The 13,654-nt window shown below is 37.8% G+C and overlaps 1 protein-coding gene across 1 annotated transcript in view; it reads left to right on the forward strand.

The window, feature by feature from the left end:
- The window catches only part of LOC149580157 (sphere organelles protein-like protein), a 228,577-nt gene that overhangs the window by 132,588 nt on the left and 82,335 nt on the right, over positions 1-13,654 (forward strand). Inside the window, exons 6-7 of the mRNA XM_089789771.1 lie at positions 4,211-4,285; positions 4,789-4,942. Of these exons, the coding sequence (XP_089645897.1) occupies positions 4,211-4,285; positions 4,789-4,942 (229 nt within the window). The remainder of the gene's footprint in view (positions 1-4,210; positions 4,286-4,788; positions 4,943-13,654) is intronic.

Consider the following 13,654-nt stretch of genomic DNA (forward strand, 5'->3'; position numbering starts at 1 on the left):
CCACGGAAAGGCAGATGAGTAAAAATTTAAGGTGCCAGACTTCATACACGGCTTCAATTAAAAGGAGAGCCGTGCCTTCTTGGCTTCCATCGGTTTTCAAGATTATAAACCATTCGAATTTCCATGTATTAAATCGATTAGTAAAAGAGAGGGAAAGAAAAATAAAATAAAAGGTTGGAAAGAAGAGTTGGAACATTATAATTTCAATTGTTATTATAATATATAGTTATATATGTTCATGTAAGTATATCAATCGGGTGACATCATTAAATTATGTTATTATAATTTATTGGTGCCATTTTATTTTTATATTTATATGTATGTATGTAAATATTTGTTATAATAATATGATGAAGATCAATTAAAAACCCCTTGAGGTATGTTTTATATTTAATTTAAATTATTTTATGTTGTCTTACATTATTTTCTCAATAGCTCATGCGGTCCCATAAATGTATCCTGTAATCAAGTCGTTGTGTCCTTTCCAAAGAAGTTTAAGGTCATACCTGCTGATTTTGACGATTGAATTGAATAACATCCCATTCCGATGATCTTGTTTAGCAATGCTTCCCCCCTCTTCTTCCTTTCCTGCAATCACCCATGAAAACACTTTCGCCTTAATAACAATTCTATAATAATTTCATATAACCATACTAATTATTATTTTAAATCAAGCAACTACAAGTCATTTAATAACAATTAATGGTTAATGACCATCTTCATTAGCAGTTAATACAACGTATATAAATAACTACCTATTTCACATGATCATGAAAAGATAACCTGTTAAATCCAACTGTTATGAACAAATTTAAAATAAGGTCAAAATTTTGGGATGTAACAGATTCTTCACATGTGGGTCTACCATCAAATAACTCAGAAAATTCATGTTCATCTTGGGCTTCTTTAGTTGTTACATGAACTTCCCACGCCAACTTCACATGATTCTCAGCTTTGAGGAGGGTGAATGTCATCTTTTCAATATATGAGAAATTATTCACACAAAGGTACCTCTCCAATCTAGACAATTAGTCATCAAAAGCATTTGCATCAATTCTCCCTTGAAAAGTTGGAATATCAAAATTCACGTGCACTTTGAATGGGATTTGGCTGCCAAATGTTGAATTTCTCGAGTTGGTCTATGACTTGTTTTTCAAGCATCCCTAAAAGTTGCTTCATCATTTCTTCATGTTTATTTAATGCCTTTTCCACTAGCATTTTGAAGAATTCTTCTATCCTGTCAACCTATTGTTTTGCAATTTATAACGACGTGACTCTTAAAGGAAGGTAATTCGAGGGATCTCTTGTGCTCAATCCCAACCTTTGGTAAGTTGATTGCGTACGATGGGACATAAGGAGAAAACAAGCTCTTATACCACTGATCCGAATTAAGAATTCAGACTACAATACCTAGTGTGAAACCTGCGGTATTGTGATTCAATTAAGAATAATAAAATTTAACAATAGAGTATTGCAAGCCAAAAAGTGATCCATTCTATTCGAAATTGGGGTTTATACAAAGTTTGATGGATCCTAAGGGTCACTAGTACTTGGAAATGAAATTGAAAAGTCCACATATTAATTAATTACAAAATAAACTCCAAAAACTCTAAAAACTATGAAATATTATATAAAAAAATTAGGTCTACTTGGAGAAGGCATAACTTTTTACTTGTAGCTCAAAATCGTGGACCATTAACTATGCTAGAAAGATATCCAAGAGTTCTATATTCAGTGTCAAAAGGTTTTAGCAAAGCGCAACACCTTCCTACTGCGAAGCCCTAAAACATAGAAAAAAAACCGAAAAATTAGATTTCAAAATTTTCCCATTTCTCCTTGTGCCAACATTCTCTGCATCATTTCTGATCAATTGGCTTCCATGGCCTTTGATGTCCTTTTTTTTCCACCTTGTTTTGTCAACATGCTTCAAGGCTTGCCAAAGCCTCTCTCGTAGCTTCTTTCAGTCATTTATCACATAGTGTAATATCATCTAATGGAATCTTTGCAAGATGATATTTTAGTCAGCTTATGCCTAAACTCATCTGCTTAAGGCCATGGATAGATTGGACATCTCCATGATTTGGCCCTAAGATCCCATGTTTCCATAAAAGGCCCCTCTTTTTGCCACCAGCCATTTACTACACTGGGATTTTGCAAGTCCAAGGATAACCAATTAAAAATGTGGGATAAGAATTCACAAATAAATAGGACAACTATGAGCTTTGAAGTAATTGAGATCAAAATTTATCAAAGAGCAATCTATGATAATCTAGATTCCAAATTGATATGGTGAAGTTTGCAGTTGAACTACATGATATGGTTTGGAGGGCGAGAGGACAAACTGGGTAACATAGCTTTATATCACTATTGCACTAACCTGAGCGAATTTGATAATATTGCATGAAAAAAGACTTAGTGACCAGCGAACTAGCACTATGTCAAACTTGTCTTTGGTGAAATCTTTATTCTTCATAAAATATGCAATTTAGGATAGTAACTGGGATAAAAGATTGTTTAGCAGTGGCAAACCATGAATTACAATGCATCAGAGTTTCAAATTTTGCTTGGGCAAGTAGAAAGACTTAATAGCAGGTGGTTGTTTGTCATTGTTTACGTTGAAGGAATGACTGTAAAAACTTGATATAAAATTTATAGAAAATGTTGAAGATGGTTTCTAATATAATTATCCAAAATTAATTTAACATAGAAAGGCCTGCATGTGTTGTTAGTGTCGATTGTTGAATGGATGTTACATGTACAATGAGAGGAAACCTGTGATGCTCAAAATGGATGCTGTGTGTGCAATGAGAGAAAATGACTTGTACATGTGATGGTTAGAGGAAACAATGTGTGTGATGCTCAGAATGGATGTTGCGTGTGCCATTTCTACTCATTGGTAAACCTTCTGTCTGTGTAAAATTATATGCCTTGTAGTTGTCCTGACTCGTGACTGGGAAAATAGGAATATTTCAGAAAATGAAAACCTAAAACGATGGAAATCCTGACTGTTGACCTCGTCAACAAAGTTTTTGGTGGTTTTGGCAATTTTGGATGACTTTTGGAAGCAATTTTTCAGCAGTTTTTTTTCTAATTCAGTCCTGATATAAACCGTGATTATATGGTGACATATTTCTCATGCAATATCTTGCAGTTTTGGTGGTATACCGCTGCTTTTTTTTGTAAACTATGGGTACTAGCAAAAGGCTACAAATCTCAATGTCTTGCATAACTTTTTAATGACAAATCTGGAATTGAATTTTATATACCAATGCAATTAAAATGACAACAATATCATAATCATCTCTTTAAAAGCTACAAAATCATGCTTCTCAAATTTTCTGTAAAATAGTGTTTACTTTAGTCAAATAGAAGTTTTGCATTTAGACATATGTATTTGATCAAGCTTTAATATACCATTAATATTACAATTTCATGTCCACATCCAATGGATACATGGATGGATTTTTCCAATATCATTTACATTCTTAATAATAGCATTTACACTAATTTTAAAAACGTGGTAACATTGAAATTCAAAATTTAAGAAAAAAGACTTGAATTTCTACAAGGTTTTCCAAATTATTTATCCGTGGTTCCAATCTCACAAAGCAACAGTTATTGTCAACCACCGACCACATTCTCAAAGAATCACCCCTCTTGAATTCAGAGACAAACATATGGCTTACAAGCGTACTTACGTGACACATCACTCATACAATTACTGTTAACAAACAAGATTACATCTCAACAAGGGCTGATAAATAATTACAATTTGAACACTAAAAGGTCCATTTCAGATGAGGAAGAAAAGGTTATCTCAGCATGGAACAGCTGCACTTTCACCATCCATGGCTCAGAAGTAGATTTAGGTTATGTAAAATTGATAATTCTCCATGAGTATGAACATCAAATTAAGCTTGGCAATTAATTTTGTATTCCGATACTAACCTCAAGGCCTGAAGAGAGTTGGACAAATGATATATGTAGGTATCAATGTGGTTTATGGTTCAGAATTGTGCTAATGGAGGACTTTTGCTGGTTTGCAGAGTTTTATTTTCTGGGTATCATGTCACTTTCCCTTTTTCATATAATAGTTTTGAACGTGTTGATTGGTTTTAATTTCAAATCTAATTCTAAGCAATCCTTCACAGTATTTTACTTTGGTTTCGGATATCTGGAACTCATTTGCAATATTTATCATCTTTATCAGTCTCCAAGCAGAAGTTCAAAGAGGAAAAAAGCAAAAAGACGTTGGCTGCGAGAACAGAAGGCTAAGAATCAGGAAGTATGTACTTCAATTACTGGGTATATTCTTGTTCTTTTAATACCTTGAAACTTTTTTTCCCTCCTAAATCTGTAAATTTTTTACTTAGATCAAATACAAACTCTTCCTCTACCATTATCTATCTTGAAACTGTAAACACAGAATATCCTCTTATAATGTTAACTCTTTTCGGAGTTGTCTATGATAAGTATGACATGCTGTATCTGTGCATATATTATTCATGTAAGTACAAACAGATAGAGTTTTCCCATACTTGGCAATGTTACTTAAAAGAGATGTTAAAGAAAAAGTCCACATTGGATTTACAATCTAAATTTTTAATGTTTTCTACTTGAAAGTATTTGACATGCTTTCTGCAATGCTTAATGTAATATGTCGCTTTTTGGTTTTTGAAATGTTGTTTGTCATTTTTGAAGTTCTCTCCTATTTTAAATCTCAAGTTTATCGCATCAATATCCATGATGATTTATCACATATTAGTTTTTGTTGACCTGTAAGAGCAGTTGGTTCAGAGCAACGGTTTACTTGACGGAAAACTTCAGCCTAAAAGTGACGAGCCTCAAAAATCAAATCAAGATGATGATATCGAAGCTGAAGAAGAGAGCCTTCCTGTGGTTGTCAGGCCTGGACATATACGGTTTCTACCTCTTGACAAAGGTATGATTGGATTTATTCATTGGGTTTTGGATTTCATTATTTTTGGCCAGGGCTTACTTTTTAGGGTTATCAAATTTATAGGTGGTGAATATATATTTTGTCTTTTTTGAAGAAAGAATATCAATGATTTTTTTAGAATGATTATTAATTCTTCAGAGTAGTGTGTATTGTGGATTGTTATAGGGATCTTAGCACGTTGAAGTTTAATTATTTGTAGCCATATAACAGCACAACAATGGAAATGTAAATATGGTGCAGTTATATGTTATTGAGTAGGTGCCTTTTCTTATATGCTGTAATTTTTTAAATTAAAAACGGTAAACACTTTGGTCTGCAGCTATGAACTGGTGATGCCACAAATTGGGGACCTTACCCCCAATGTGATTTAATACTCGATGTTGAGAACAACACAACAACTTAACCATCACATCGTGCTACTATTGGGAAATTTAGTGGGTGAAGAGATCTTAGATGCTGTAATTGAGGGATATCAATTCTTTGAATTGTGGGAGTCACATCTGCTACCATTCAATGATGCATGTCACAGCCAACAAGTTGTATAAGTGAATGTCTTCCTAGCATTTGAACTTGGGTTTATACCTCAAAGGGCCTTATACATTCAACGTGAGTTTTTCACAACGACATGAAGGCTTTCGTGCATTTCCAGTCAGGGGTAAGACAAGGTCTTTACTGATTCTACAAAATTTGTTTTCTACTTAGCATTATCAAGCTACTTGTCAAACAAACTTAACACCTAGGTTATTGATAGTGGCTCATCAAGATGCATCACAAGATTTGGAGAATACCTTGATACTATGGTAGAAGAAACTGATGAAGAACTAACGATTGGCAATGATTCTGCACATCCAGTGAAAGGGGTTGGAACTTGCACCATCAAATTGAAATTTGGCGTCTCCAACTAATTGGGGTACTATTTGTACTGGGATTTAAGAGGAACTTTGTATCCATATCTGCTCTTGAAGACAATAGATATAGGTTTTGTAATGTTCCCGTTATAAAATAAATCATTTATTAAACTATTGTAACGGGCTGATTGATTTTATGTATCTCGGACCCATTTTTATTTTGCTTCCGTAGTTTGTATTGCTGCCTGCTATCTTTGTACACTCTCGGAAAGTTTTCCCTGACAGGTATTTAAGCACGGCTTAGAGGTAGTCTTTAGGTATGCTTTTGGATTATTTTCTATGTACTGTGAATTCCTGTTAGAGTTCTCTGTTGTGCGCCATTTCAGAAGTGAAAGACCTTCCCTATTTGGCTTGTCCAGTTTCGGTGGGATTCAACCCTCACTCTATTCCGTCACCTGTAAACACTTCGCTCGGATCTGGCGAATTGGAGCACCATCTTTCGGCATATATATATTGAGGAAATTATCTGTATTCGATCTTTATTATTTGGTATCTGGATTCCATTAAAATTCTTTGTGATTGTGAATGAATAGGAGTTTTCTCACCATAGGGCACAGAAATCCATCCGTACCATTTCTTGACCTTATCCACACTACTACTTTTGAGACTGTACAGCGTTCACCTTCCATCCACACTCTTCCTGATGTCCATTAGTCCAACGTTGGCCCTCTCAACCCACCGTACTCCATCCATCGTACTTCTCCACTTTCTCCCTTTGTACTGCATCCATTTCCTCTGTATGACTGTCCATATCAACCGTACGACCTACTTCTTTCCCATCGTACGGCCAAGTCAATTCCACCGTACGACATACTCACTTCCAACCCTATGGCCTAGCCAGGCCTTCTGTACGGACTTTCTGAGCCACCATTCTTTGATACATATGCTGTACAGATCTGTACGACATTCTCCTGTAGGACACACACCACTATTTTATTGTTGTTTTAACTCAGAGGAGGACACGAACATCACAGTTGTATCTGAGCGCTTCGATCCTACAAGCCTGTGAACAGTGAATGAGAGTTTATAGCCAGAAGAGACAAACAACCCATTCCGTTGATAGAATGGTTGCTGAACCGGAATCAATAACTACTGAACTCGTGGCACTACTGAGAGAACTTCCAAAGAATCAAGCATAGATCACCGATACTCAGTGGCTCATGGAAGAGACTCTCAAGAAGTTGGCAGACAATAAAATATCCAAAGAACATAACGGTCACGGCACGGATTTAGTGTTGGGTAAAACAAACCCTCATCCAGCACGCTCTTGACCTTCCATGCTACCTTTTCAGGCACTACACGGAGCAAAACAACCAACCTTTGAAGAGATGCAAGAACAACTGAGGGAAGATTGGAACAATGCAAATTTTGAGGATATATCCTACAAAAATTACGTGGATCTGAGAATGAGATATTTAGGAGGTGGAAATCGAGGATACTTTAATGATGATCTCAGAAGAAAGTTAAGTAAATCTGTCTCCATTTGACGGATCCGGAACCATATTTGCCCAAATGTGGGTAATGAAGGCCGATACCTACTTCCAACTGAATCCTATGCCAAAAGAAGCAGCAATCAAATTTGCGGCGCTGCACTTGGAGGGAGTTGCGCATGAATGGTGGCATCATTACACCATTACACTAGGGCATGATCAAATAATTACTTATGTGAAATTCATTGAGAGATTGATAGAGCGATTTGATGGTAAAGATCCAAAACTCAATTTCAAAGATTTGGCACAGCTAAGACAAACTGGATCGGTCGACCAATACATTGTAGAATTTCAGAAACTCTGTTTTGGTCACAGACATTTCGGAAAGAAGACAAATAGTGCTTTACATGGATAGACTGACAAAACGACTGAAAGGTTGGGTAAAAGGATTCAATCTTGCCACTCTATTAGAGGCTATTAAGAAGGCACAAAGCATGGCATCGTCATCAACATCATTCTCTCGAAGTTACACCCCAAACCATCGGCGTTCCCGAGGGACAAAGATAATAAACCTCCGCCCAGAAAGACGTTATTGGACGAAGTTACCAGATAGGAACTCCGAAGGAAGAAATTATGTTTCAATTGCAAGGGACCGTGGGAACCTAGCCACAGAGGCCTTGGAAAAGGAAAGATACACTACATTGAGGTCCTGTCTGATGATGAGGATGAATAGGAAGAAATGCTCGCTGAAGACAACCGACATCACGATGACACCAACATGGTTAGTCTGAACCATATGAAAAGAATTGCAGCTTTGGTATGACGTGGAGGAACTATTGCCCTAGCTGGTAGCCCGAGGTGCATAGTTTTTTGGGTATGGGGTACCCTTCAAGGACAAATGGTTACGGTGATGTTGAACAACAGAGCTACTCTTAACTTCATAAACTCATCTCTAGTGAAGCGAAGAGGTCTACCTACGGAGACACATGCAAGATTTCAGGTCAAGGTTGCTGGAGGGACTCTTCTGCCCTACACACACCTTGTTCCTTAGCTAAGTATCACAATGGTGAATCATACGGTGATCGAGGATTTCTTCATAGTGGACCTTGATGACATGAGGTTATTCTAGGCATACAGTGGATGGAGACACTTGATGAATACACTCAAAGTTTCAAACGGATGGATTTCACTTTTGTTGATGATGGAAAGAAGGTTGTTCTTCGTGGAATGGAAAATGAGGGTCCGAAGGAAGTTTCTGCGCATCGGATGGAGGCCATTTTTTGGCATGATGATGTTGCGTGGCTTGCATTTTGTTTTATCTCAGCAGAACCTATAAAGGGGCAACGAACACCTCTACAAGATGATGATCTCCAGGATATTTTGAGTAAACATGATAAACTTTTCATTGACATTCCTCCTGGCATACTGCCTCATCGAGGGTTTGAACATACAATTGAGTTGGAAGTAGGAGCCCTTTCCCAAGAAGTTCAAAGATGAGATTGAAAAAACGATTTAGGAACTGCTAGAGAAAGGATGGATCCACCCCAATTCTAGCCCTTTCACGTCATATGTGGTATTGGTCAAAAAGGACGGGACAATGCACATGTGTGTGGACTACCGTGCGTTGAACAAAAAAAAAAAGAATAGATATCCCATTCCAAGGATAGACGAGTTGCTGGATGAATTACATAGAGCAGTCTATTTTTCAAAAATAGATCTCCGTTCTGAATACCATCAAATCTGCATGAGGGAGGAAGACGTAGAAAAGATGACCTTTTGTTGTCAGTACGGGCATTATGAGTTTCTAGTCATGCTGTTCGGATTGACAAATGCACTTGCTACATTCCAATCATGCATGAATCGCATTTTCAACAAACAATTGCATAAGTACTTATTGGTATTTTTTTGATGATCTTATTTATAGCAGGACATGGGAGGAGCACCTGAAGCATCTGGATGAAGTCCCAAGGATCATGGAAGAGTAGTCTTTGTTCGCCAAGCAATCCAAGTGTGAATTTGGTATGACAAAAATATTGTACCTAGGGCATGGTGTCAGTAAATACGGAGTTCAAGTTCATTAGGAAAATATTTAGGCTATCCTTGATTGGTCTCCTTCAAAATCACTCACGGTTTTGCGAGGGTTTTTCGGACTGTGCAGTTATTACTGGAGATTCGTTAAAGGATTCTCTTAGCTCAACGCACCCTTAACGAATCTGACAAGGAAAGGGTCTTTCTAGTGGAATGAAAAGGCACAACTTACTTTTGATAAGTTGAAAGAGGCAATGAGCAGTTGTCCCATACTTGTATTACCTGATTTCACTTGATCGTTCATTTTGAAGTTCGACGCGTTCGGAGAAGGCATTGGAATGGTACTGATGCAAGAGAGACACCCCATAGCTTATGAGAGTAGGAAGCTTACGCAGACAAAACACCTATATTCCATCTACGAGAAAGAGATGTTGGCCATTGTACATGCACTAACCAAGTTTTGGCAATATCTGGTAGGTGCCAAGTTTGTCGTCCCTACGGATCACAATAGTTTGAGGTGTTTTTTGGAGCAACGGGACTTGAATTTGCAACAAAAATGGGTAAGCAAGGTTCAAGCTTTTGATTTTGACATTGAATATGTGAAAGGAAAGAACAATGTGGTTGCAGATGTCATGTTCAGGAAACCCACCATCTGCTCACTAAACCGAATTTCAGCTAACTGGAAGACACATCTGTTAGTAGAATACTCCAAAAACACATTTGCCTGTGAGCTAATGGATGGCAACACCTAGGATGATCAGTACAGAGTGGTGGATGAAATCATCTACTATGAGAATCGGATATTTTTGGTGCCGGAATCCAAATTGAAGCAGAAAATCTAGAAAGAAGTACACGACTCACCTATGGCAGGACACTCGGGTTTCCTCGAAACTTACAGAAGTCTTCGGGAGAGGTTTTCATGGAAAGGACTTAAAGGGGATGTATTGTAGTATGTAAGAGAATGTGCGGTTTGTCAGCAGAACAAGTTCGAATATACTCTACTAGCCGAGATACTACAACCTCTGCCAATTCCAGAACATAAGTGGGAAAGTATATCGATGGATTTCATAACAGGGCTTCCCAAGGTGAACGGAAAGGATTGTGTTTTTGTGGTGGTTGACCGATTGACAAAGTACGCACATTTCTTTGCCATCCCCTCCGATCTTCAGGCCACACTGGTTGCTGATCTGTTTTTTAGAGAAGTCTTTCATTTGCACGGGTTACCCCAAAACACCATTAGTGGTCAGGATGGGCGATTCATCAGTATCTTCTGGACAAAACTATTTCAGATGGCAAGGACAAAATTTTCACCAAGTACTAGTTACCACCTGTAGACAGATGGACAAACAGAGATTGTGAACAAATGGCTTGAAGGTTGCCTTCGGAACTACGTCTCGGCACAACGACGAGCATGGGTCAAATGGTTACATCTAGGGGAATATTGTTATAATACCACATACCACATGTCCATTGGAATGACACCATTCAAAGCTCTATACGGCTACGAACCCCTCCATCAGCACAGTTCTGGGTGACAGCCGTGCACCAAAGGCGAGGAACTGGCTTTAGGAGGGACAAGACATACTGAGATGTTTGAAGGAAAACCTATAGCGGGCACAAAATCAACAAAAGATGTACGCCAACAAACACAAAATGGATAGGAGTTTCAAAGTAGGGGAATTGGTCTATCTCCAACTCCAGCCATACCGACAATCTTCATTGAAGGAAAAGGGAAAAGAAAAATTAAAGCCACGATTTTACGACCCCTATCATGTAGTTCGTCGCGTTGGTGAAGTTGCGTACGAATTGGAACTTTCGGAGGGAAGCTGTATTCATAACGTTTTCCATGTTTCATGTCTGAAGAAGGCCGTAGGGCAGAACGTCACAGTAGCCATAGACCTTCCACCACTCAATGAAGAAGGAAAGCTCATATTGGAACCGGCTAAGATCATCGAAGTATGTGAGAAGATTTTGCAGAACCGCACGATGAAGGAATATCTGGTGCGTTGGAAACACTTGCCATTGGACGACGCGACGTGGGAAGGCAAGCACATTCTCTAGCACCCGGCATTACATTTTCTTGAGGACAAGCAAAATTTGGGACAGGAGGACTGTAATGTTCCCGTTATACGATAAATTATTTATCAAACTATTGTAACGGGTTGATTGATTTTATGTATCTCGGACCCATTTTTATTTTGCCTTCATAGTTTGTGTCACTGTTGGCTATCTTTGTGCACCCTCAGAAAGTTTTCCCCAATGGGTATTTAAGCAAGGCTTAGAGGTAGTCTTTAGGTATGCTTTTGGATTATTCTCTATGTATTGCGAATTCCTGTTGGAGTTCTCTGTTGTGCACCATTTCGGAAGTGAAAGACCTTTCCTATTTGGCTTGTCCGTTTTCGGTGAGATTCAACCCTCACTCTATTCCGTCACATGTAAACACTTTGCTTGGATTTGGAAAATTGGAGTACCATCTTTCAGCATATATATATATATATATATTGAGGGAATTATCTATATTCGATCTTTATTATTTGGTATCTGGATTCCATTAAAATTCTTTGTGATTGTGAATGAATAGTAGTGTTCTCACCATAGGGCGCAAAAATCCATCCGTACCACTTCTTCCCTTGTCCACACTGCTACTTCCGAGGCCGTACAGCTTTCACCTTCCACCCACACTCTTGCTGACGTCCATTAGTCCAACGTATGGCCTGTCATACGACCCTCTCAACCCACCGTACTCCTCCATCCACTGTACTTTTTCTCCACTTTCCCCTACCATATTGCATCCATTTTCGCCTACTCCTTTCCTGTCGTATGGCCAAGTCAATTCCATTGTACGACATACTCACTTCCAGCCATATGGCCTAGCCAGGCCTCCTGTACGGACTTCCTGAGCCACATCCTTTGATACATACGTTGTACGGATCCGTACGCCACTCTCCTATAGGACACACACCACTATTTTATTGTTGTTTTAACTCAGAGGAGGACAGGAACATCACAAGTGTATCTTTATGGATGGGAAAGTTCTGGCATGGCCAAAGAACTCTAGCATAAAGAAAGTTCAAATTATAGGTATTAGACAAGGATATTTATTCTCATGAGAGATGGATTCATGTTGAATCACTACTCATGAAATATGGGTCAATGAGTTTGACTCAAAAATCACACAGTTAAATCCTAATAGCAATATCACAAGTTGGCTTGCTGTGGAAATTATCTCCTACTTATCAAAGGATATTTATGCAAACTTTGCACTAAGACAAATTCAGCCCTTATTCATGAGACTTTTGACTCAAATAAAATCTGGAATAGAAGATGAGGACATATTCATTTTTGAGCCCTAACTTCTATAGAAAAATTGGTAACAGGACTACCCAAACTAAATCAAACTCATGTAGGGGCATGGAAAGGGTGTGCTTTATGGAAAAACACTGAGGGGACTTTCCAAAATAGTTTGAGTAGAACAAAAAATGCATTAGAATTAGTCCACTTTGACTTATGTGGATCCATGTCTTTACCCTCCATGGGAGGATGCATATAATATTTGTGGATAACTTCTCCAAAAAGACCTAGACATATTATCTAAAGTGTAAAGAGTCAGAGGAAATCCTTAAAAGGTTTAAGGAGTTCAAAGCTCTTACAAAAAACTCTTTACGGAAGAAAATTGAAGTGCTGAGAACAAACAATCGAAAGGAATCAACCTTAGAAACCTTTAAGGAATTTTCTGTAAATGTCAGGATTTAGAGGGAGTTTATTGTACCCTATAAGCTACAACAAAATCTATTACTGAGAGGAAAAATAGAACTCTTGTAGAAGCTACTAGAGCAATGTTGTATGACCAAAACATAGAAACTTCATTTTGGGCAAAAGCCTCTAAGACATTTGTCTACATTCAAAATAGATGCCTCTTTTCACATATTGATAAGAAAAATTTCGAAGAAGCATTTAGTGGTGCAAAACCTAATATGTCTCTTTAGAAAATTTGGTTGCCTTCTCTAGATTCATGTGCCTAAAGAGAAACAGTCTAAATTATAACCTAGTGGAAAGAATAGGATATTTGTAGGCTATAGTGAAACCTCAAAAGCCTACAAAATTTAAATACGCGGACAAAGACAAATAGAACTGAGCAGAGGTGTCATATTTGAGGAGAACCTTGCCTTTAAGAAAGCATAGAGGTTTAATGAGATAGAAATTTAGGATTCACTTAAAGATATGGAGGAGGATCTTGCTCCCGAGATTCAAAGGGAGTATCCAGAAGAAACCATAAATGAAAACCAAATCACTTTAGAAGAGAACCCTAATAACAATAGCAAAAAGAG

Source organism: Cupressus sempervirens, chromosome 1 (assembly GCF_028749045.1).
Source record: "Cupressus sempervirens isolate cs-2001-9-10 chromosome 1, ASM2874904v1, whole genome shotgun sequence".
Lineage (NCBI taxonomy): Eukaryota > Viridiplantae > Streptophyta > Pinopsida > Cupressales > Cupressaceae > Cupressus > Cupressus sempervirens.